Source organism: Malaclemys terrapin, chromosome 6 (assembly GCF_027887155.1).
Source record: "Malaclemys terrapin pileata isolate rMalTer1 chromosome 6, rMalTer1.hap1, whole genome shotgun sequence".
In the NCBI taxonomy this organism is placed as follows: Eukaryota; Metazoa; Chordata; order Testudines; family Emydidae; genus Malaclemys; species Malaclemys terrapin.
The window spans coordinates 46,033,884-46,056,238 of NC_071510.1; the positions used below are offsets into that span (position 1 = coordinate 46,033,884).

Sequence of the window (22,355 nt, forward strand, 5' to 3'; positions counted from 1 at the left end):
GCTCCGCGTAGTAGCGGCAAGTTTGCGGCTCTGCCCCGGACCTTCCGTTTGCTTCTCTGGCTTTGTGGTAGGCTTGCCGTAGCTCCTTAATTTTCACGCGGCACTGCTGTGTGTCCCTGTTATGGCCTCGGTCCTTCATGGCTTTGGAGATCTTTTCTAATACTTTTCCATTTCTTTTACTGCTACAGAGTTCAGCTATCACTGCTTCATCTCCCCATATGGCGAGCAGATCTCGTACCTCCCGTTCGGTCCATGCTGGAGCTCTTTTGCGATCCTGGGAGGACTCCATGACGGTTACCTGTGCTGATGAGCTCTGCGTGGTCACCTGTGCTCTCCACGCTGGGCAAACAGGAAATGAAATTCAAACCTTCGCGGGTCTTTTCCTGTCTACCTGGTCAGTGCATCTGAGTTGAGAGCGCTGTCCAGAGCGGTCACAATGAAGCATTGTGGGATAGCTCCCGGAGGCCAGTAACATCGAATTCCGTCCACACTACCCCAATTCCGACCCGCAAAGGCCGGTTTTATCGCTAATCCCCTCGTCGGAGGTGGTGTAAAGAAACCGGTTTAAAGGGCCCTTTAAGTCGAAAGAAAGGGCCTCGTTGTGTGGACGTGTCCAGGCTTAATTCGGTTTAACGCTGCTAAAGTCGACCTAAACCCGTAGTGTAGACCAGGCCTAAGGTGCCACAAGTACTCCTGTTCTTCTTTTTGCGGATACAGACTAACACGGCTGTTACTCTGAAACTTGTAAGGCACAGGTTACAGACGCAGCACGCTCTGCAGCAGCTTCCTGGAGCATGCCCTTTAAGTCTTGGGAGTCCTTGCAGCTGCAAGTTTTGCCTACACTTTGAACTAGCACTGTATGCATGTTCTTTTTCAGAAAAAAGGAGCTCCGGTGATGTGGCATAGGGCTTTGCAAGTTTGCCTCATGGCTTGAGTTGTGCAGTGTGGCACAAGCTGAAGGCTAGGCTCAGTAGAAATCCAGCTCACCAGATGAGAGCACATTGCCCATCTGCACAGCCACAGTGCACAACACACCACTAATAAAACTACTGTGCTGGCATTGTTGGTGAATGTTGTTCACCATTATGGCTAAAATTGTCCACGCACATGCATTTTGTTTCAAAACCACTTTCTGGCAAGCTGCACCTCATGCAACCACTGTTGATTTGAAACTGAACAATTTCTTTTTAAGAGTGTCTGGCATACCACTTACAACATTCTCATGTACCACATTTTGGGAATGACTGAGATAGGTTGTACTAAGTGAATTATGGAATGTGGATTAAGTTCTGTTTGTTTAATTATTCTTAAATACACATGCACACACTTTACAGAAGGGGATGGCTCAGAGGACTAGTAACGAGATATGTCCCTTTCATCTTTAGGTGAATAATGACTGGTTATTAGTAACCAAAAATATTTGTTGTCTCTTCATTGGATTAAGTAAAATTAGCTGCTTGTATCAATCTTTGTTAGCAATCAAAGCAGAGACCAAGGTTTAAATGGGTATCGAGACTTGACTCTTAGAGTTGGTCCCTCAGAGACACATTAATGGTGTTTAAAAGGAAGCTTGGACTGCTGCTGCCTGTGCTGTCCCTATTTTGTGGAGGGGAAAAATAGGGCTTAAATTTCCAGAACTGCTAGTTTGCCACCTTTCGCTCGTACTAAAACTATATTTAAAGTCTCCAGAATTGTTTTCAGTCCTAAAGAAGTGTTGTCTAGTCCTCCTTGGCCACCCAGTGGCCTCAGTGTGGGACCTCTTGGAAAGAAGTTTGAAGACAAGGAAGAATTAGTACTTCAGTACTAATGGCTGTGGTATGGAAGAACTCATTTACAGAGGAAGGGGGAAATTTTGCATAATTTGTCTTTAGTTTTTCTTCTCTGTGATTAAACTTATAGGACTGCTAGGCACTAATAACTAATATAGGCGTCCGTCATGCCTATTGAGGCTTGGCAATCTGAAGACCCAGTACTAAAGAGTTAACATAGTTTGAATTTGTTCTGGATATTATTGTCTGTCTGACTGAGAATCCCCAAGGCTCTGTGTGGCAGGCTCTCTCTTTCAAAGCTTTGGTTGTTTTTTGCTGACATGCACACAAAATGACAAACCAAAGAAGAAAAAGAATGGAAGGCTTATACTTTTCTGTAGTGTATTAAATGTAGATGAAAGAGGCCATTCATTCTTGCAGGTGTAGTCTTGTGAGCTGTTAAGCTCTGTTCAGGTATGAAAAGTGAAATATGTAGCTGGGTGTAATGAGTTCAATATCCTTTCTTCCCATATACCTCCATCTCAAATATCTCTGCCTTTTTTTGTCTGCCGTAGTATCTCTTAATGAAATGCCATGCAATATGATGTCACGTCTGGGAGGGAAGAGCAAGTACTATATACCAGCTTAGTGTTGGCTTTCAGTTTAACCTCAGCTGTTTGTGCAGCCACACACAAAATTACATTAGAAGGATACATTTCTTGTTATTTCTACTTCTTTTCATATTAGCTAAGCTATTTCAGGGATTCTCAACCTTTTTCTTTCAAAGCCTCCCTCCCCCAACATGCAATGAAAACTCCAGAGCCGGGGGGGGGGGAGGGGGTAGAGGCTCCAGGCTTCAGCCTCAGGGGGGTGCTTCTGTCCTGCAGGGAGGGGGCTCAGGAGCCCTGTGGGATGGAAGGCTTGAGGGTTTTGCCCCACAGGGTGGGGTCTCAGAGCTTTAGCACCTTGGGGTGGGGGGTGACTTGGGGCTTCAGTCCTGTGGGGTTGGCTTAGGGCTTCAGTCCTGTGGGGCAGCTTCTTTCAAGGCTCATGGCACCAGAGCTCAGGGCTTCAGTCCCGTGGAGTGCCTGGGCTCAGGGCTTCAGCCCCATAGGGCATGTGGGCTCAGGGCTTTCACCCTGCAGGGCACCAGAACTCCAAGCTTCAGGCCCAGGGCTCCAAGTGGCCCTGCTTTGCGGACCCACTGAAATGGCTTGCAGTCCCCCAGTGGGCTGTGGACCCCCAGCTGAGAACTGCTAAGCTATTTAGCACAAATTCAGATCCAAAGTAGAACAGAGACTAATGTAGTGAGTAGTGTCTGAAGATACCAACCTATTATAATCATTTTGGGCAATGAAAGTTTGTAATGCATTAGTTCTTTACTCACTTATCAACAATTTAATTGATTTGCAATCATTTTAGGCCTAACAAAGAGAACACAGGAGAAGTGAGTGAGTCTGGAACATGCATAATCAAACACGGTCTTAATGCAGAAAAAATCTTCATGCAGGTTCATTACTTGAAGGTAAGATTGCAAAACTGACCTAACTGAAGCTGATGTTACCATCACATTTATAAACACTTATTTTTGTGTATCCTTTAATTAATAGCATCATCTTTGTCTTTGGCACTGATTTCTTCCAGGGCTATTTCCTTCTGCAATCTCTAGCCAAGAGAATTGGAGAGGCTACATATTTTGAATTTTTAAGAAAGTTTGTGCAGAAGTTTCATGGGCAACTGATCCTTTCTCAGGTACTCTGCTGGTGCTTGTTTCCCAGTTTGTTGAAAAATAAGTGACTTTTATTTTTTGTTTGACTATTTAAATCACTGGTTTTGGAAATTTAAAATGTGGCTAGGGCATAGGACACTGAGTCAGGAAACTTGGATTCTGTTTTAAGCTCCAATATGAACTCCGTTTTTCCTAAAGCAAGTCACACTTCACTTCTGTGCCTCATTTTCCCTATCTGTAAAATGGAGATGATATTTACTGTCCTTTATAAAGCACTTGGAACTTGCATAAAAAGTGTTCTACAAGTGATATGTATATTTGTATTATTATTATTTAACACTTCAAGGCAACAAGGGGTATAAATTGAAATCATCCTGCTCCAGAAGTACAGACCTCTGTCACTTGAACTAAATATAAATTCCCATGAGCTATTAGCAGTAAAAACTAAATACTATGTATATACTGGAAGGATGCAATCCTACTCCCTTGAGGTCAGTGGCAAATATTCCATTGAAATCAATGGAAACAGAAATCTGTTCTTAGTGTAATTGATATGAGATACTGTATATGAACTTATAATAGTATATACTCTATTGTGCAGTCATCACTGTGGTGTTGTCTGAGTGTCTTGAAGTTGCGTTGCTGTCAGACTGACTCATGTGCACCCATTTATTCAGGTACGAGTACCTGTATCAGACTTTGATCAGATAAAGATAATTTCATCTAAATACATTGAAGGAGGCATGGAAACAGAACCTGCATTTATATTTGTTGCATTGGACTTTCAAGATTCTGGACTTGGATGTGTATTTGGAACATTGGAAGCACATTGCAGCAGTTATGTGCTGAGTTAAACTGGGTAATCAGCAAGTGTAGGAAAAATAGTGACTGCTAAAGGTGGCTTTAAGATCCGCTCTGAAAGGAGATGATTCTTTTTAAAGCCAGGCTGAAGAATTTCAGGGAAGAGACTTGCTGCCTAACTGCTAACTATTTCTGTGCAGAGTTACCTAGTCTCATATTGTACCTTGCTGCAACGAAAGAAGAAAGCTGGGAAAAGCTATTCCATGACTCTATCTGCTCCAGTAAAAGAACAAGCTAGTAGTACTTATACCCATTCTTTAGTCTTGTGTACACAAGGTGCAGCTCTACCACTTGAGGGAACATTGGGCACCCTAAGGTAGAGATGGTTTCCACTGCTTGCAGCTGTTTTGAATACCAGGTCAATTAGACTTCCTTGGAGAAGTTTTAATTGGCACAGAGTAAAAAATACCAATCACTGTTGAAGACTTGTCTACACTAAGGCTCCAAAGTTGTGAACACCAGTGCTTTAGTGTTAGCACCAGCTGGAAACTTTTTTGAAAATTATTGCAAGAAAGCAAGAAGCTGGCTAATACCCTTAATTTGACTGCAGGAAAAGTATTGGATTGGGGTAGAAAAAGTCAGCTTGTTGCAGTTAGATCTACTAGCCTGACAGGAAATCAATTAAGTTAGTGGATTGCATAAATATTGCAAAATGTTGGAAGGTCCCAACACATTAAGCTATTAGGTCATCCGAGCCAGATCATATTGCAGTGGTACTACTAATCTACTAGTAATCTTCCCTCTCACTCCAATGCTCTGCTGTAAAGTGTGAATTTGTAGTGTATCCAGCTGTTCTTTCACAAGCTGAAACATTTCATGCTTGATCTCATCCCAGAAGCAAATGTTCGTAGTAGTTTGATAAAAATTTGTTGAGCCATTTTTGAGTTGAGAGTGAATATATGGCATTTTTCATCTAAGATTTCTCAAGACTCATTTTTTAAATATAATTAACTCAAAGAAGACTTTGTCTTAAAACTTCAAACTTGGCCATGCGATTAGTCAAGATTGAGAAATGTGCTTTCCTTTGTTTGAAGATATTTGATTTTAAAATAATAAAGTTATGGATGTTTTCTTAAAAATGCATCAATCATAGTGTATTTTCTTACACCAGTAAGACACACTAAAGTTTGATGCTTTGAACAGTCATAAGTGTCTATGTTTGGGAATCAGAGGTGGCTGGAATGAGTCACAATGCCATTGCAACACTTCTGGTACTTTCTCAGCAGTTCATTGGAGGCCAAATCCAAAGTTACTGGAAAGATTGAGTAGGAGTTTGATCTTACCCTTAGGTAGCAATCGGTGTACATTTCTAGACACACATAAGTAGTATTTTCTATTGGTCCATCTTTGTTGTATAACTATGTAATAAAAATGCAAGGAGGCAGAGTTATGGTTAATTCTGAATTTCTTGACTCTGTGTATTGAAAATCTCAACTTTAATGTTGCATTTGTTTAGGTATTTGGCATTTAATTGTAGCTAGGCATACATGATATCAGAAGTAATTACTGTCATTAAAACTTTCTACCAACTTTTCTTATTCAGGTTCTTTCTTGAATAAGTACAGTATTCTGTCGCCACTGAAGCAATAAGAGGTTTAAAATAAAGGCAGAAGTGGTAAATTTAAATATGGTGTTGTACTTTTGCCTTGTCCAAAACAATTGTAAGCGTTCCCAGCATTAAGAGTTCTGAGGAAGAGAGAAAGTAAAAACTCACAGTGCAAATAATTATCTACTTTCTGAATACAAGTCTTGTTTTCAGTGATATTTGTAGTATTTTTCCTAGATGAGAGCTGCAGGTGCAAGGAAATGACTTCAGATGTGAAACATTAATCAGTTTGCTTTTTTCCCTTCATTTTGATTGCCATTGCTTAGTATGTTTCTAATCGTAGTTTTTGTTTATTTTAATTGAATTAGCAACAGATGAGTAAAGCAAGTCTGGAATCTTTTAGCAGGATTTAAAAATAAATGTTCTGTTTTACTTTATATGGGAGAATTCATTTAGTAACTGCTTTGAATTAAAATTTTATAATGAATGGAGTGATATAGAAATAAATAGAAATGAGTACAAGTTCCTGATTTCACTAGTGCAGTTAATTCTACTGTTTAATTTGATGGTGGAAAAAGAACACACTAGGAATCAAGTTTTTTGCAAAGTTTCATTTTCATACAGTTCCATCTGCTATAATAATACTCAGGACCTGTACTACTCCTGCATTCTAATTTGGTGTGGCACAGAAACAGTCTTTCTTAAAAACAAACAAACAACACTTTTTAAATCCCAGATTTTGTTATGACAAAGTTTTAAAAGGCAAACTTTCAGTGAATAGAGGCCGAGGTATACGTATATACATATACACACACATGCACACTTACCTATACCCAAGCTATTACCACAATTTTGTATGATAAATGGGTATCTACACCTGCAAATTAATACTTATGTGTTTGTTCTGCTCATTTGCTCATACAAATGTGGCAGTTGGAGGTGGAAATGTAGACATGCCAGTGTCTGAGCATTTTTGTGCATAGACATTTCTGGATTGCTTTTTAAAGAAATCAGGGCCTGAAATATATTTATACCCTTTGGCCCCAGTCCTGGAAGCTTTGCCATGTTTGAAGACTCTCAGCTTGAGTGAATACCCATTGATGTCAATGGGGCTCAACGACCCCCTCTGCAGAGCAGATTACAGGATTGGAGCCTTTGTTTGCTTTTGCACTTAATTGAGGTTGGAACACAGAAATAGATGTCAGTTTTACTTCAGTCCAGTTAGTTTCACATTCTGATTCTCACATTCACTAACACAGGGATCGGCAACCTTTGGCAGGAAGGGCGGAGCCACATCAGCCCCCTTTAACATCACCAACGGCGTGAAACAAGGATGTGTTCTCACTCCTGTCCTATTTAACCTGTTCTTTGCATGTGTCCTTAACCATGCAGTGAAAGATCTGGACCCAGGTATATATTTGAAACACCGGCATGATGGTTCACTTTTTGACCTCCGTCGCCTGAATGCAAAGACTAAGACAGTGCAGAAACTCCTTCTTGAGGCACTCTCTGCTGACGGTTGTGCCCTCATGGCTCACACTGAAAATTATCTTCAGCACATTGTCAACAAGTTTGCTGAGGCCTCGCAACTTTTCTGACTAACTATCAGCCTCGGAAAGACAGAAGTTCTCCATCAACCTGCACCTGGATCAAATGCTTCTGTCCCGAGTATCTCCATCGACGGCACTCAGCTGAAAGTAGTGGAGAACTTTAAATATCTGGGTAGTGTCATATCCAGTGATGGATCACTCGATAATGAGATCAATGCACGAATATCCAAAGCAAACCAGGCACTTGGCTGTCTGCGAGTCAAAGTTTTAAATCACCATAACATCTGGATGTCAACAAAACTGCTTGTGTACAGAGCTGTTGTTCTTTCATCTCTTTTGTACAGGTGCGAAACATGGACACTATATAGGCGTCACATCAAGCAGTTTGAAGCATTTCACATGCGCTGCCTCCGCAACATCATGATCCGCTGGCAAGACAAAGTGCCCAATCTCGAAGTGCTCGAGAGAGCCCAGATGACAAGCATCGAAATAATGATAATGAAGTCACAGCTACGTTGGACCGGTCATGTCAGCCGCATGGATGCCAACAGAATCCCCCGTCAGCTTCTGTATGGTGAGCTCTCTCAGGGCATCCGGCATATAGGTCGTCCATGGAAACGTTACAAGGACACCATCAAAGCCAATCTGCAATACAGCAGTATCAAACCTAGGGACCTTGAGGACGCCACCAGCGATAGAACACAGTGGCGTGCAACAGTCAGGAATACCTGCATCGCCTTTGAGGAAGACTGCTGCTGGCGTCTACAAGAGGCACGCGAACAATGTCACAGAGAATCAGCAGCGCACAATCCACTGACCGCGAACTTCCCATGCACCATCTGCAGCAAAATGTGCACCTTTAGAATTGGCTTGTATAGCCATCAGAGGGCACACCATAAGACCAACAACTGATGATCTACACAGATTTGTCATCATCGGATCGATGGACTACCAAGAGTATTCAGCAAAACAGGGTGCTCCCATTCCCTAGGAATCAAACTTGCTGCCTTCAATACAACACTCTTTGCCAAGGGAGCAAGAGCTCACTTTCAGGAATCATACTAAGCAATCTGTGCTGCAATGCACAGCATCACTAGGCTAATAGACCTGTCCCCAGTAAGATACTTTTAATATTAACAAACTTGATTTACTGCTAGTTAAAAATAGACGGTAAAATTGGGAGTTATTTTTAATAATGCTTCTCTCCTGAAAACTGCTTGTGGGAGCCCAAGTAGTTAGTGTGTTGTATCAAAGTGATTCTGTATCAAAGTGATTGTTACAAAGAATGAGATTATGTTTCAAGTGATGAGTGCCAGAATACTTCTGGTGTGCCAGGGGTAACTTTATAAAGAGAATGAACTGTATTTTTCTAGGCAGGGCTGGTTGCACCATCTATTATTAAGGTTGCCTGACACTTTGAGGATGTGCCTTTTGGGGGAAAAAATTAAATTAATTAAAGACTGTATCATTATGCAGACACATCAGGAGGCCAAAGTAAGGTTGCACAGGTAGCCTTAATTTCAGCATTTCTTAACTTTTCCTAAGTTTTGGGCGCTAAAATTTGCAACCTTAATTTAAGTTCTTTTAATGTAATTTTGTTGTTGTGTGTAATAGATTCAATAAAGACAGAATGTAGGATTGTGTTAAAACAGTGAGCAGTGTTTTCAGGTTCTTTTTCTTTTAACTTGTAACACCTTTCAGCTTGACTGGCTTGGAAAATTAACAGACAAAATATATGTTATCTATACAATTGAACAAAGTAATAATATAGATGAGACATACATTTCTTTCTTATCAATCTCCTGTCTGCAGCTGTTTAAATTTTATTGCTAGTGACATAGACACAGTGTAATCTTTTGATAGAGATATTAATTGTGGTGCTTTTGTTCCTTTTCCAGGATTTTCTTTACATGCTGCTGGAGGACATCCCAGAACAAAAAGGGTATGTGAGAATCAGGTTAGAAAAGATAAAGAAGGGAGTAGAAATCAGCTCTAAATATGAGTTGTGCCAACCAGAGATATCCGTAAGGGGGTTTTAGTATTACACACACCCCTGACAGGAAAGGTAAGCATAAAGATATTTTAATAGTACTGTTAATACTGAGGATACATCACACTTATGTAGCACCTAAACATTAAATAATTAGGTGCCTGACTGTCTTATGCACCCTTGAACATTTTCCCCCAAGTGACTCACCCAAGGTTACATAAGGAAGTCTGTAGTAGAGCTCTGAATAACCCCTGTTCTGTACTTTAGCTACAAAATCACCCATCCCTAAAACCATACAACTGCCAGTGTCCAAATACTGGCTCAAATTTTTCTATCCTTATTCAAGTACAAGTACATCTTACTCCACGAGTAATCCCCATTGTCTCCTCCATGAATAATCCCCTTTGTCTCCAGTGGGACTTCTTGAGGAATGAGGTGCAGTTCAAATTGTGTAAGGAGATCAGAATCTGGCTCATCGTTAGATAATGGAGAACAGCAGTTCAGCGTACAAGAAACAAAAATTGATCTTGTGAAAAGTAAACAGAAGATGTTGCTTGGTATTTTAGACAGCAAAAGGAAAAACAGAAATGGAAGAAATATTGTTGCCTATAGCTGATAAAGCCTAGTGGCCAAGGTAGCTCTCTGAGATATTTGCACAAATCCCACTGTTCTCAGTGAAAGTTGCATACATGTTTCTGAACATCAGTATCCCTTCATATGGTCCATAAATTTTTCCATTTATAAACTGTCATAACTGCTTGGTTCACTGTTTAATCAGAAGGTCTAGAAGTCTTCATTCTAATTTCTTGCACTCTTATTCTTGTATATTCAGCTGCTAAAAGTATCTGAGAAACTTCAGATTAAACCTGCTTCCTGATGAGCAGTATGTTAGAGCCAGTATCAAAATTACAAAGTCTCACAGGACTTTTATATCTTTTATACCTCCTGATAGGGGGAGTAATAATTTAATAACTAATATGTCTTTCCAACTGCCAACTCTCGACCATTGCTGAGAACACAAGTTGGCAATATTTCTAAGTTTTATCAAGTTTGAAGTGTTTTCTAAAAAATGTTTACATTTCAACCAAGAAAAATGATATTACCAAGCACCCTTTTTTTCCTTTTTGGTGCCATTGAATTTTATTTTCCATAGTCATAAATATGGAGGAGAGAAAATGATGTATTTTATTGTAAAAGGGTTAATTATTACATAAGGTCCTGTAAAATATTTGGGAGCTGGTTTGACCATAAACTGCTTTGTTTTTTGCAAAGTGGTCAAAATAAAATGTGTTTGAATCATTTTACTGATCATAGTTCTGCTGTGTATTGGAAATAAAGGGCCAGTACACTCTGCACGCTGATGAGACATATGACTTTCTCCAGTCTGTTCCACCCCTACCATATTTTCATGGCCCAGGATCATTGGAGATAATAGAGTGAGGAAGATAAAGGGGATGTCTTCTGTTGACCACCAACAAACATTTGCATTAGCATCTTGACAATTATCATATTTTCAGTTGAATGCAAGTCTACTACCAAAGAGATATGTGTGGTAAAAGTAGTGTAGGGGGATACGTGTTCTGAAATGTGGACATTTTGTAGATACTGGCATTTCAAAGGTTATGTAATTGCTTTACACCTTGGAGAGTCCAAGAAAAGATTATGGAAATGAAACTTTCAATTTCTGCTATTCTTTCGTGTTCCAGGACTTGTGAGCTACTGAGCATCCTCATTTCCCATGTAAGTCAGGATGTTTTCAGTACCTTGTAAGGTGGGTTCCCCAAAAGCATTGTGAATGTGCTACTTTTCTGTAACCCAGGGGTTAAATATCAGCTATTTAAAAATTGTCTCTAATATTGGGAAGAACCAGATTATTTATTATGTGGCATCATGAGTTTAGTATATAGCAGAAAAAGATATGACATGATTCAATGGTGGGAAGTCAAAGCTTGACAAATTTAGACTGAAAATCAGGCAAACATTTTAAACAGTGAGAATAATTAACCATTGGAAGATCTTACCAAAGGTCACGGTGGATTCGCCATCTCTGACAATTTTAAAAATAAGATTGGATGTGTTTCTAAATTATCTGCTCTAGCAATTATTTTGAGGGAGTTCTATGGACTGTGCTATACAGGAGGTCAGACTAGATGATCACAGTGGTCTGGCTTTGGAATTTGTGAATCTAGCCCAGACTCTTTTTTTTTTTTTAATCTTTCCAAAAATACCTCAGGAATAATACTTGTTTAAATAACAAGAAGTGGTTTTCTAGCTCAAAAATGGTCAGGAAAAATAAGAAGTCTAGTTAGGGAAGTTAGTTCATTTTAATGACAATATGCTCTTTTTTCCATTTCTCACTTTCCCGGTGCTTAGACTTGGTGCAAAGTGTTATTTGAACAAGGAAACCAATTTTTGATCTAGATATGTGCCAAGATATTTTCACTTTTAGTAAGATCACTGCAAATGAAGTGTGGCTCCAGTTGCTCTTGCATACCCCTGTGGAATGTAAAGGCAGAATTTCAGATTCATGGTAATCTGTTTTGTAACCAGACATATGATATACCTGTATTTGTCTACTGCCAAAATCACACTGGGTGCAGAGATCAGTGGTAACGCCAAGAATAAAAAAAGGTCATCTGTACATAGAGCAGGCTTTTATTCCTTGTGTGTTGTAATGATGCTTTTCTATTACTGGACATTCTCTGTTATGATTTGTGTAGACCTTAATAACTAGGGTAAAAAAGCAAGAGCAGAAGAGGCTTCGTTGTTCTTCCAAAATTAAATTTGTCTAAACATCTTCCATTGATGAATGTTTCATCACACATGATTTCCAGGATTGGAATGAAATGCATTTAAACATAAGAGCTAAATCTAAAAAGCCTCTTTGCACAAAAATGGCAGATCTACCCAACCCAATCAAATATCATTTTAATACTAAGAAAAGCCCACTAGTTGGATGGTATTAAACACCCACAGCTTCTAATGTTTGTGATGAATTGGTGGCCCTTATAAAAATGCTTAATGGTATAAATTTAGGCCACCCTCCTGCCCTCACTTCTGCCTGTACTGTCGACGATAGTGTTGTACTGGTATAACTGAAAACAGAATTTGATCTATTGTAGATTTTGGCAATGAGAATTCCTGGATTATCATTGACTGAAAACAGTCATATGACAACATGGCAATTTTATATAGTTTATATGTTGGAATAATGCTAATTATTTTTCTGTTATTGAGTACATCAGGTGAGGTCTAAAGGACTCTTGCACCAAAGTTTGAGTTTCCCTCCACTATAGGAGGGCTTTAATTTTTAGTCACAGATGATTTTTCAGTTGATACCTGTTGATCGGCAACTGCATGGAAGAGATTCTTCTCCATTCAGATGCAACCTCCCAAGTGACATCCCCATTGATTTTGTCTTCCTTTCAGAGCTACAAGAGATCGTTTTAAGGAGTGTCTATACTTATGCATGGAGAGTACAGACTCTGCACACCCAGCTAGCATGGGTATAAATAGTGTAAGTGGTGATGCATGGCTTATGTGAGTAGAGTTCCCTACACATCTAAACCCCCAGGGTATGTACCCTACATGGCTTTCTACAGACCCAAGCACATCTACACTGCTATTTTTAGCAGTGTAGTGTCCTGCCGCTTCCTCACTGCCAAAGCGTTTCCCTGCTGCAGTGAAAGGCTCCAGCAGTGAGAAAACGCTTTGGCAGCTCCCCAGTGCTAGAGCCTTTCCCCACTGCCTGCCCCTTCTAGAGCTTTTCACTGCCACAGTGACAACTGTGGACACAGCCTGCCTTTCACTGCAGCGTGTAGCTACACATGTAGTGCCTGTAGTCTATACACTGTGGTAAGTGTAGACATAGCCTAAGTGCCTGGTTTAGAGGACTGCTTCACATTCTGCCTTGGCTCAGTTCTGAAGGGACCTTGGCTATTGAAAACTCTCCTCCAGGGCAATATCCTCTGATAGGAGGCCAGGACCAGATAGGGTAGAGGGCATTATATATTTGCAGGCTCCTTGGTCTGCCTCCTCTCTGCTAAGGAACTTTTTGTATGAAGGACTAAGGGCCAGAGCAACTAACAAATGTCTAAGGGTATGACTACATCAGAGGAAGAGGTTTTTCTGTTGATGTAGGTAATCTACCTCTCCAAGAGGAGGTAGCTAGGTCAATGGAAGAATCCTTGACCTAGCCATATCTACACTATGGGTAAGTTGACCTATGTACTGTGCTTAGGGCACAACATTTTTCACAGCCCTCCGTGATGTAGCTAGGTTAATCTAAGTTTTAGATAAGACCAGGCCTTAATATCAGTGCCTGCCTCAGTCTGCTGAGTCTGCCCTCCTGAGCGTTCCTGTTTAGTGTGGACTGGTCTGTCCCAGAGGCTCAGGTTGTCTTGGCCTTCCCCCAGCAAACCTGAAATGTTTCTCACACATGATTGAAGTATCTTATTTTCTTCTGTTTGACTTCAAAATCCACTGCTATCATAAAAAACAAAACAAAAAAAACCCAAAGCTGCTTTCTCTTGTACCTGTGCATTATACTGCATTAAGTTTGATCATAACTCCCAGTAGCGTTGTTGCCTCCAGGACTCATGATCTTTAGCCCCCAATGTAAATTGATCCTATTCATATCTGTGCAATATGTGAGCCATGCAAAGTCTCAGTGTTTTTAAACCCCTGTTACAGAGGGTATGTTTCATCAGCTCCAGATAAATCAGAATTGTAGCTGCTTGAGCTCTGTGTGGCTAGTCTTCTTGAGTAATTAACTTCTATTACTTTTGGCTTTTTTTGACTTTTGTTATTTCATTTGCTTCCGCAAAACAAATATAAGATAAAAAGTAAAGCTACATTTTCCATAATATACTACAGACTAAGTATAGCTTGTAACTTTATTTGTAACTTTAATAACTATGACCTAGTAACCACCTTCCATGTCTTCATAAATTTCCAATTTTTCAACATACTTGGCTACACAAGTAGATCCTGTCTCCTAGATTTTTATTAACTTACTTTCTTGGGTTAGAAAACTGCTAGTCATGATGGGGGAGATTTTTCAAAGGCTTCGCGCACATTTCTGGTGAGTGACAGCGCAGACACCACAGCACTGGGAGCATGGAGCCCGCTGTGACCATCACTGCAGTTATGGCCGTTGTCAACACCTCGCACCTTATCATCCACCTTTTTCAGAGGCAGATGCTGAGAAATTGGGTGAGGAGGCTAAGGCAGCGCGGTGAGGACATTAAGTCTGAGAGGGGCACTGACCACTCACAAAGCACGGGACCCCGCGCCGTGAACATCATGGTGGCAATGGGTCATGTTGATGCTGTGGAACGGCGATTCTAGGCCTGGGAAACAAGCACGGACCGCATTGTGCTGCAGGTCTGGGATGAATCACAGTGGCTGCGAAACTTTAGGATGCGTAAGGGAACTTTCCGAAGAAGTGGGCTGTAGTCCACGAAAACTTATGCTCTAATAAATTTGTTAGTCTCTAAGGTGCCACAAGTACTCCTGTTCTTTTTTCCTGGAACTTTGTGAGTTGCTGTCCCCTGCCCTGAAGCGCAAGGACACCCGGATGCAAGCAGCCCTGACTGTCCAGAAGCGAGTGGCCATAGCCCTCTGGAAGCTTGCAACGCCAGACAGCTACCGGTCAGTCGCGAACCACTTTGGCGTGGGCAAATCTACCGTGGGGGTTGCTGTGATGCAAGTAGCCAACGCAATCGTTGAGCTACTGCTGTCAATGGTAGTGACCCTGGGAAACGTGCAGGTCATCATAGATGGCTTCGCCGCGATGGGATTCCCAAACTGCGGTGGGGCTATAGATGGAACTCACATCCCTATCCTGGGACCGGACCACCAGGCCAGCCAGTACATTAACTGAAAGGGCTACTTTTCAATGGTGCTGCAAGCACTGGTGGACCATAGGGGACGTTTTACAAACATCAACGTTGGATGGCCGGGCAAGGTTCATGACGCTCGCATTTTCAGGAACTCTGGTCTGTTTAGACAGCTGCAGGAAGGTATTTACTTCCCGGACCACAAAATAACTGTTGGGGATGTGGAGATGCCTATAGTGATCCTTGGGGACTCTGCCTACCTGCTAATGCCCTGGCTCATGAAGCCCTATACATGCGCCCTGGAAACTGAAAAAGAACTCTTCAACTACCATCTGAGCAAGTGCAGAATGGTGGTGGAGTGTGCTTTTGGACGTCTCAAGGGGAGATGGAGAAGCTTACTGACTCGCTCTGATCTCAGCGAAACCAATATCCCCATTGTTATTGCAGCTTGCTGTGTGCTCCACAATCTCTGTGAGAGCAAGGGGGAGACCTTTATGGTGGGGTGAGAGGTTGAGGCAAATAGCCTGGCTGCTGATTACGCCCAGCCAGACAGCCGTGCGATTAGAAGACCCCAGAGAGACGCGCTGTGCATCCGGGAGGCTTTGAAAGCTAGGTTCCTCAGTGAGCAGGGTAACCTGTGACTATTAAGTTTGTTTAAAGAGAAGCTGAACCTGCCCCCGTTTCTTTACCCACTTAATGTTGACTATCCTCTGCAGTTACATACCCCGTTCCCCCCGTTCCCCCCGTTCCCCCACTTCCAACACACGTTCAAAAATAAAATAAATGGAACTTTGTTAATTAACACCGGTTTTTTTTGTTACGGATTTCGCGGTAAAGTGTTGAAACTGGGATGCAGACTGTGGTGGGGAGCAGGCGTAGTGATGGAAAGGATGCTTCTAAACTCGAGGAATGACAGGCTCCTGCTCCTAGAGCGGTCCGCAGGGGTGGACTGGTTGTTTCAACGGAGCCTGCCACCCCTCCTTTTCTGGACTCTGTGTGTGGGGGCTATGTGACTTTGTGGCGGGGGAGGGTGGTTACAGATCCCCTGCTGCATGGCTCTTTGATCCAGGCTAAGGACCGCTGCATAAGAGCTCTAACCGCCCTTCCCCGCCACAAAGTCACATAGCCCCCCCCCCCCCCCCCCACAGAACATGAAAACCACCTCCCAGACTGACCAGGGTGTCTAGTGACTGCAATGTGTGTGTGACCTTCTGCTGAACCTGCCCCCGTGTCTGTACTCTGGTAAAGGTGACTGTCCTCTCCAATTACCAACCCCCTTCCCCCCTTCAAACACACTCACCTCTAAAAGAACATGACGGAAACAGTAATTAGCAGAAATGTATTTTTTATTAGCAACTACACAGTTAGGGGACGAAACTGGGACGGGGGCTTGGTTGAGGCGGGAAGGAAAGGACTTTTCAAATTTTTGGGAATGAGAGCCTTCTGGTACTTGAGCGGTTTGCAGGGGTCGAGTGACAGTTTTCACGGCCCCTGCCGCCCCTCCTTCTTGGGACTTTGGGTGAGGGGGGTATGGGACTTTGTGGCGGGGGAGGGCAGTTAGAGATAGACTGCAGCGGGGCTCTGTCCTCCTGCTTCCGGTCCTGCAGAACATCCACAAGGCGCCGGCGCGTGTCCGTTTGCTCCCTCATTAGGGCAAGCAGCGTTTGAGTCGCCTGCTGGTCTTCCTGCCGCCACCTCTCCTCCCGTTCGCTGTGTGATCGCTGGTATTGTGACATGTTCTCCCTCCACTGGGTCTGCTGGGCCGCCTCGGCTTGGGAGCAGCCCATAAGTTCAGAGAACATGTCGTCCTGTGTTCTTTTCTTTCTCTGCCTAATCTGCGCCAGCCTCTGGGAGGGGGATGCCGGGGTAGGTCGGGAGACATTTGCAGCTGTGGGATGGGAAAAAGGGAGTGAATTCCTCACAAAGATACATTTTTGTGAACAATGAACATAGACTTTCTCTGTGAAGAAGACCATGCACAGCACCTATCACATGCGCACTCAGGACAAGGTCGAATTTTCGGCCTTCACATTCATTGCCTGGGGTCTTGCAGTGGAGATCAGACAAGCGGGGCAGGACAGTGGAATTCGGGTAGCAGGCTGACATGGTAAGCCGTAGACTTTTCGCTGCTTAAAGCTTAATTTATAGCAGTGCCCTCCTTTCACGTTCAAAGCAATGCTCCTAGCGTTGGCCAGTTCCTGCTGCCTGCAATCCGGCAAGCACGAACTCTGGCCCTGTCCCACACCCTCGCGGCTGTCCCTGGGAAAGATCCCTGTATGCTGCCCCTCTCCCACCTCCACCGCGTGGCTGTAAACCGCCGGTTACAGTTATGTAAAGGAACAGGCAAGCAGTCCCAATACTAACATTCCCCTAATTCAAAGCAGGTGACCATGAGCGACATCACTCTGATGAGGATTTCGGAGACAGAGAAAGAGCGCATGCTGCGTGAACGCCAGCAAAAACCAGGGCCGTATGCGGCCATGCTTTGCGAGGCAATGATCCCAGAATACTTGATGATAGCCTGGCGCGGAAAAGTTTCCTACCACGGAGGACGCAATAAGGCCGCTCTCCCCAGGAACCTCATGCAAAGGCTTTCCAATTACCTCCAGGAGAGCTTCGTGGAGATGTCCCATGAGGATTTCAGCTCTATCCCCAGACATATAGACCTTATTTTCCAGTAGCTGCACTGGCAGGGACTAAAAAGTAGAGCGCCTAGGGCAAACTAATCATGATAAACCAGACATTGTTAGATTCTTTTGCAGTAGTTGCACTGCCAAGGACTAAAACGTTAAGCGCCTAGGGCAAACTAATCATGAAAAACCCATTGTTAATATTTCTGTTCTGTTCAAAATAAATGTTTACATGTTTAAAACACTTACTGACTGATCCTTCCCCTGATTCAGGGTCTGGGTTAACGCCTGGGGAGATCCTGGCTGTCGGGGAAATCAGCGTTGTAAGCGCTGTTGACTGCCTCGTCCTCCTCATCTCCTTCCTCATCTTCCCCGTCCGCTAACATCTCCGAGGAAGCGGCCATCGACAATATCCCATCCTCAGAGTCCACGGTCAGTGGTGGGGTAGTGGTGGCGGCCACACCTAGAATGGAATGCAGTGCCTCGTAGAAATGGCATGTCTGGGGCTGGGATCCGGAGCGTCCGTTCGACTCTTTGGTCTTCTGGTACCCTTGTCTCAGCTCCTTGATTTTCACGCGGCACTGCATTGCATCCCGGCTGTATCCTCTCTTTGTCATGGCTTTGGAGATCTTCTCGTAGATCTTCGCATTCCGTTTTTTCGATCGCAGCTCCGAAAGCACGGACTCATCGCCCCACACAGGGATCAGATCCAAGACTTCCCGATCAGTCTATGCTGGGGCCCTCTTTCTATTCTGCAAGTGCCATGGTCACCTCTGCTGGAGAGCTCTGCATCGTTGCCAGTGCTGCTGAGCTCGCCACGATGTCCAAACAGGAAATGAGATTCAAACTGGCCAGACAGGAAAAGGAATTCAAATTTTCCTGGGGCTTTTCCTGTGTGGCTGGTCAGAGCATCCGAGCTCAGACTGCTGTCCAGAGCGTCAACAGAGTGGTGCACTGTGGGATAGCTCCCGGAGCTATTAGCGTTGAATTCCATCCATGCCTACCCTAATTCGACATGGCCATGTCGAATTTAGCCCTACTCCCCTCGTCGGGGAGGAGTACAGAAATCGAATTAAAGAAACCTCTATGTCAAACTAAATAGCTTCGTTGTGTGGACAGGTGCAGGGTTAATTCGATTTAATGCTGCTAAATTCGACATAACCTCCTAGTGTAGACCAGGCCTTGGTTATGGCAACTACCCGTGGGTAGATCACAGTATTGATAGTATGTCAAACCTGTACAACCATCACCCCAACAGTTGACTTCCCATCCAAGAACTGGTTTGCAACTGACAATCAGGTTGCCAGGTGTTGCCGGCTTCCAAAGGGCAATAGCCACCCACTTTTGCACTGTTGAGGGTTTCTGAAAATGAGTGGTCTGGAGCTGGAAGGTTGGTGCAAGATGCTCGCACAATTCTGTGAAGGTCTGCTTCCTCATTCAGATGTTCTGTAGCAAATGGTCATCATCCCAGGTTTCCACCTCGCCATGCTAGTTCTCTAGGAATAGAAGCAGCACTCCCCCCATGGGCATACTGTTGCAATCCCAGCATTCAACGTGTGTTCCATGGGACTCCAGTGGATTTCTATTTACCTTTTTGGTCAGCTGTCTTAGGCATCTCAAATTTTTCTGGGCCCATCCTGTCCACTATCTGGTACTGGACTGCATGAATATTTGTCCTACAAGCTGAAGCAGAATCATACCATCAGGGATTTGCTCCATGTCTTCAGTGAAGTTTGGCAGAAGGGAGAGATTACCGGAAGTTGCCGTTGACAAATGTGTGAAGGTGGCGTACAGTACCAGCTACATGTAGCAAGGCAGTTCCCAGAGTGTTTCCTGGGACAGAAAGGACTGTGGGATATTGTCCCTGAAATGATAGCACTACCGTCACATATTAAAAATGGGCAGTGTGGACATGAGTATATGCCTGTGCACAGTGTACAACTGTGACGGGCACAGCATATGTGGACGCTCAGTATGGGTACCAGGGTACGTCTGCTAACAATACATGGACAAGTATCCAGAGAAGCAGGCAAGTGTACATGTAACTTAGGATGCAAATTTAGGTCCTCATCATGCAAACACTTATGTACATGAGTAACTCAGTCCCACTGTGTTCAAATGTGACAGATTGTTTCCTTTCTTAGCAGTTATGGTTTCAGAGTGCATTGTGATTTTACCATAAATGTTATCAGGGAGAAAAGCTGACATCCAAATATATTGGATACTTACCAACTTTAAGGAGGATTTAAGTCCAGCAGTGCATTTTAAAGTCCATAAATCTAAGGCAGTTCAGACTTCATGTCAGTTTTAACTCTGGCATTTTTTCCTTTTATTTTGGTTGCTCCCTCAATAAAATACTGATTTTGACAATCTCCAGTTCATTTTGCTCCCTTTGTTTTTTTTCTCAGAAAAGAAAAACAGAAAAGCCACACAAACAGAACCATAGAGCACCTGCTCATGCTTATGTGTTTCATAAATGCAGCTTAGCTTCTTGTACTTTTTCTGTCAGCTTCCATAATCACTGAATTAATCATTTTAGTTTGAAAAACTTAAAATCAGATCTGTCTTAATTTGCAAGTGTCATCTCTGGTAATGTTATTAATTAAAAAGAACAAGAACTGAATTATAAACTACTGCTTAGTCTACAAGGCTTTTATTCTGTTTTTACACAACATGTTTTTCTCTAGAAAATGTACATATTTCTGTAGGTATGTTTCATGAAACAAGTTTAATTTTATTTTAAAGGTACGGGCTATCTGTTGAAAATATCATCCAGGCCTGGCTTGACACTTCTGGAATACCAAAGGTAAATGCAAAGTATCTTTTCTCAATAAATTTCAGATAATGACTTTTTGTTCAAATCCCTGCCTCTATTATCACAGGTATGGCACAAAATAAATCTCTGTTTTGATGACATCTGCTCTGCATACTGTATAGAATGGGACTCACCTTTTTATCAGTTACAGTTTTATCAGTTGCAAATAAGCTGCAAAAGGAAAATCTTTGAAACCTTATTTTATTATTAAATGTTCTGATCATTGGAAGGTGTGCTGTAAGGTATTGTAATGAGGTTCACTACATGTAAGGAGCACTGTTTGCCGATGTCAATTTGTGAATTACCGTGACAGCCCTGCTGACACCAGTAACGTCAATAAATATTAAATTATCTGTACTTTGATATTTCATGAATGTTGAGTATTGATCACAGATCTTCCCAATCTGTTACATGAATTATGTGTGTTATAGAGAAGTGCCACCTCTGCTCTAGTTAAGGTTGGGGGAGGGATAGCTCAGTGGTTTGAGTATTTGCCTGCTAAACCCAGGGTTATGAGTTCCATCCTTGATGGGGCCACTTAGGGATCTGGGGCAAAATCAGTACTTGGTCCTGCTAGTGAAGGCAGGGGGCTGGACTCGATGACCTTTCAGGGTCCCTTCCAGTTCTATGAGATAGGTATATCTCCATATAAGGTTGAGCATCACTTTCTGTTGAAAGGTTGACTATTGTAAGTTCTATGCTGTGCCTCTTGAGGGTGATTGGTTGTGTTAGTGGTCCAAATTTGTGGTCATTTGAGCCAGGGTCTCCTGAGAGTCCGCCTAAAAAAACATTTCACAAAATCACCTGGTTCTTCTAACTCTTTTTGTGTACACCTCAGGCTCAAACTATGGTGCTGATTCTTCCCAAACTGACCTCAGGTGCTTGGGATTTATCTCAACCAGTTCATGGTACCCACTGTCCCCTTGGGGAAGCAATATTGAAAAAGGTTTTAAGGATAAAGTTTATAACTCCAGGTCAGCACATGCCAACTGAAGTGCCTACTGTCACGGAGTATGAGGGAGTCAGGGCTCTGCACCCCCCACTTCCTGCGATTCACCATGACTCTCAGTAAAACAGAAGGTTTATTAAATGACAGGAACACAGTCCAAAACAGAGCTTGTAGGTACAGACAACAGGACCTTCTCAGTCAGGTCCATCTTGGGGGGCAGGGAGCTAGACCCCTGGGGCGCTCCCTCTGTTTCCCCAGCCAGCTCCAAACTGAAACTCCCCAGTCCCTCCCCTGGCCTTTGTCTCTTTCCCGGGCCAGGAGGTCACCTGATCCCTTTGTTCTCCAACACCTTCAGTTGGCACCTTTGCAGAGGAGGGGCCCAGGCCATCAGTGTGTCGGCCATTATCTGTGCAGACACCATCACACTGGCCCTCTCGGGCTCTGCAACAATCACACCCCCTTATCCCACCACCTAGATACTTAAGAAATGCATAGGGGAAACTGAGGCACCCACACAGTATTCAGTGAAAACATTATGACCATTCCCACTTTGTCACACCTACAAAAAGTGAAATGTGTGTGTACAGCAAGATTAGGGCTCTGTGGAAGCCAGAAGGTTTGCAGGCAATGTGGTATCTCAGTAATTAGGTGGCTCAGGGTGACTATCACTGCTCATTGAACATGAGCTGCACCCATG

The 22,355-nt window shown here is 43.0% G+C and overlaps 1 protein-coding gene across 3 annotated transcripts in view; it reads left to right on the forward strand.

The window, feature by feature from the left end:
- The window catches only part of AOPEP (aminopeptidase O (putative)), a 408,370-nt gene that overhangs the window by 180,698 nt on the left and 205,317 nt on the right, over nt 1-22,355 (forward strand). For all 3 annotated transcript variants that reach the window (XM_054031546.1, XM_054031548.1, XM_054031547.1), the window contains exons 11-14: nt 3,171-3,273; nt 3,393-3,500; nt 9,333-9,376; nt 20,640-20,700. In XM_054031546.1, the coding sequence (XP_053887521.1) occupies nt 3,171-3,273; nt 3,393-3,500; nt 9,333-9,376; nt 20,640-20,700 (316 nt within the window). The remainder of the gene's footprint in view (nt 1-3,170; nt 3,274-3,392; nt 3,501-9,332; nt 9,377-20,639; nt 20,701-22,355) is intronic.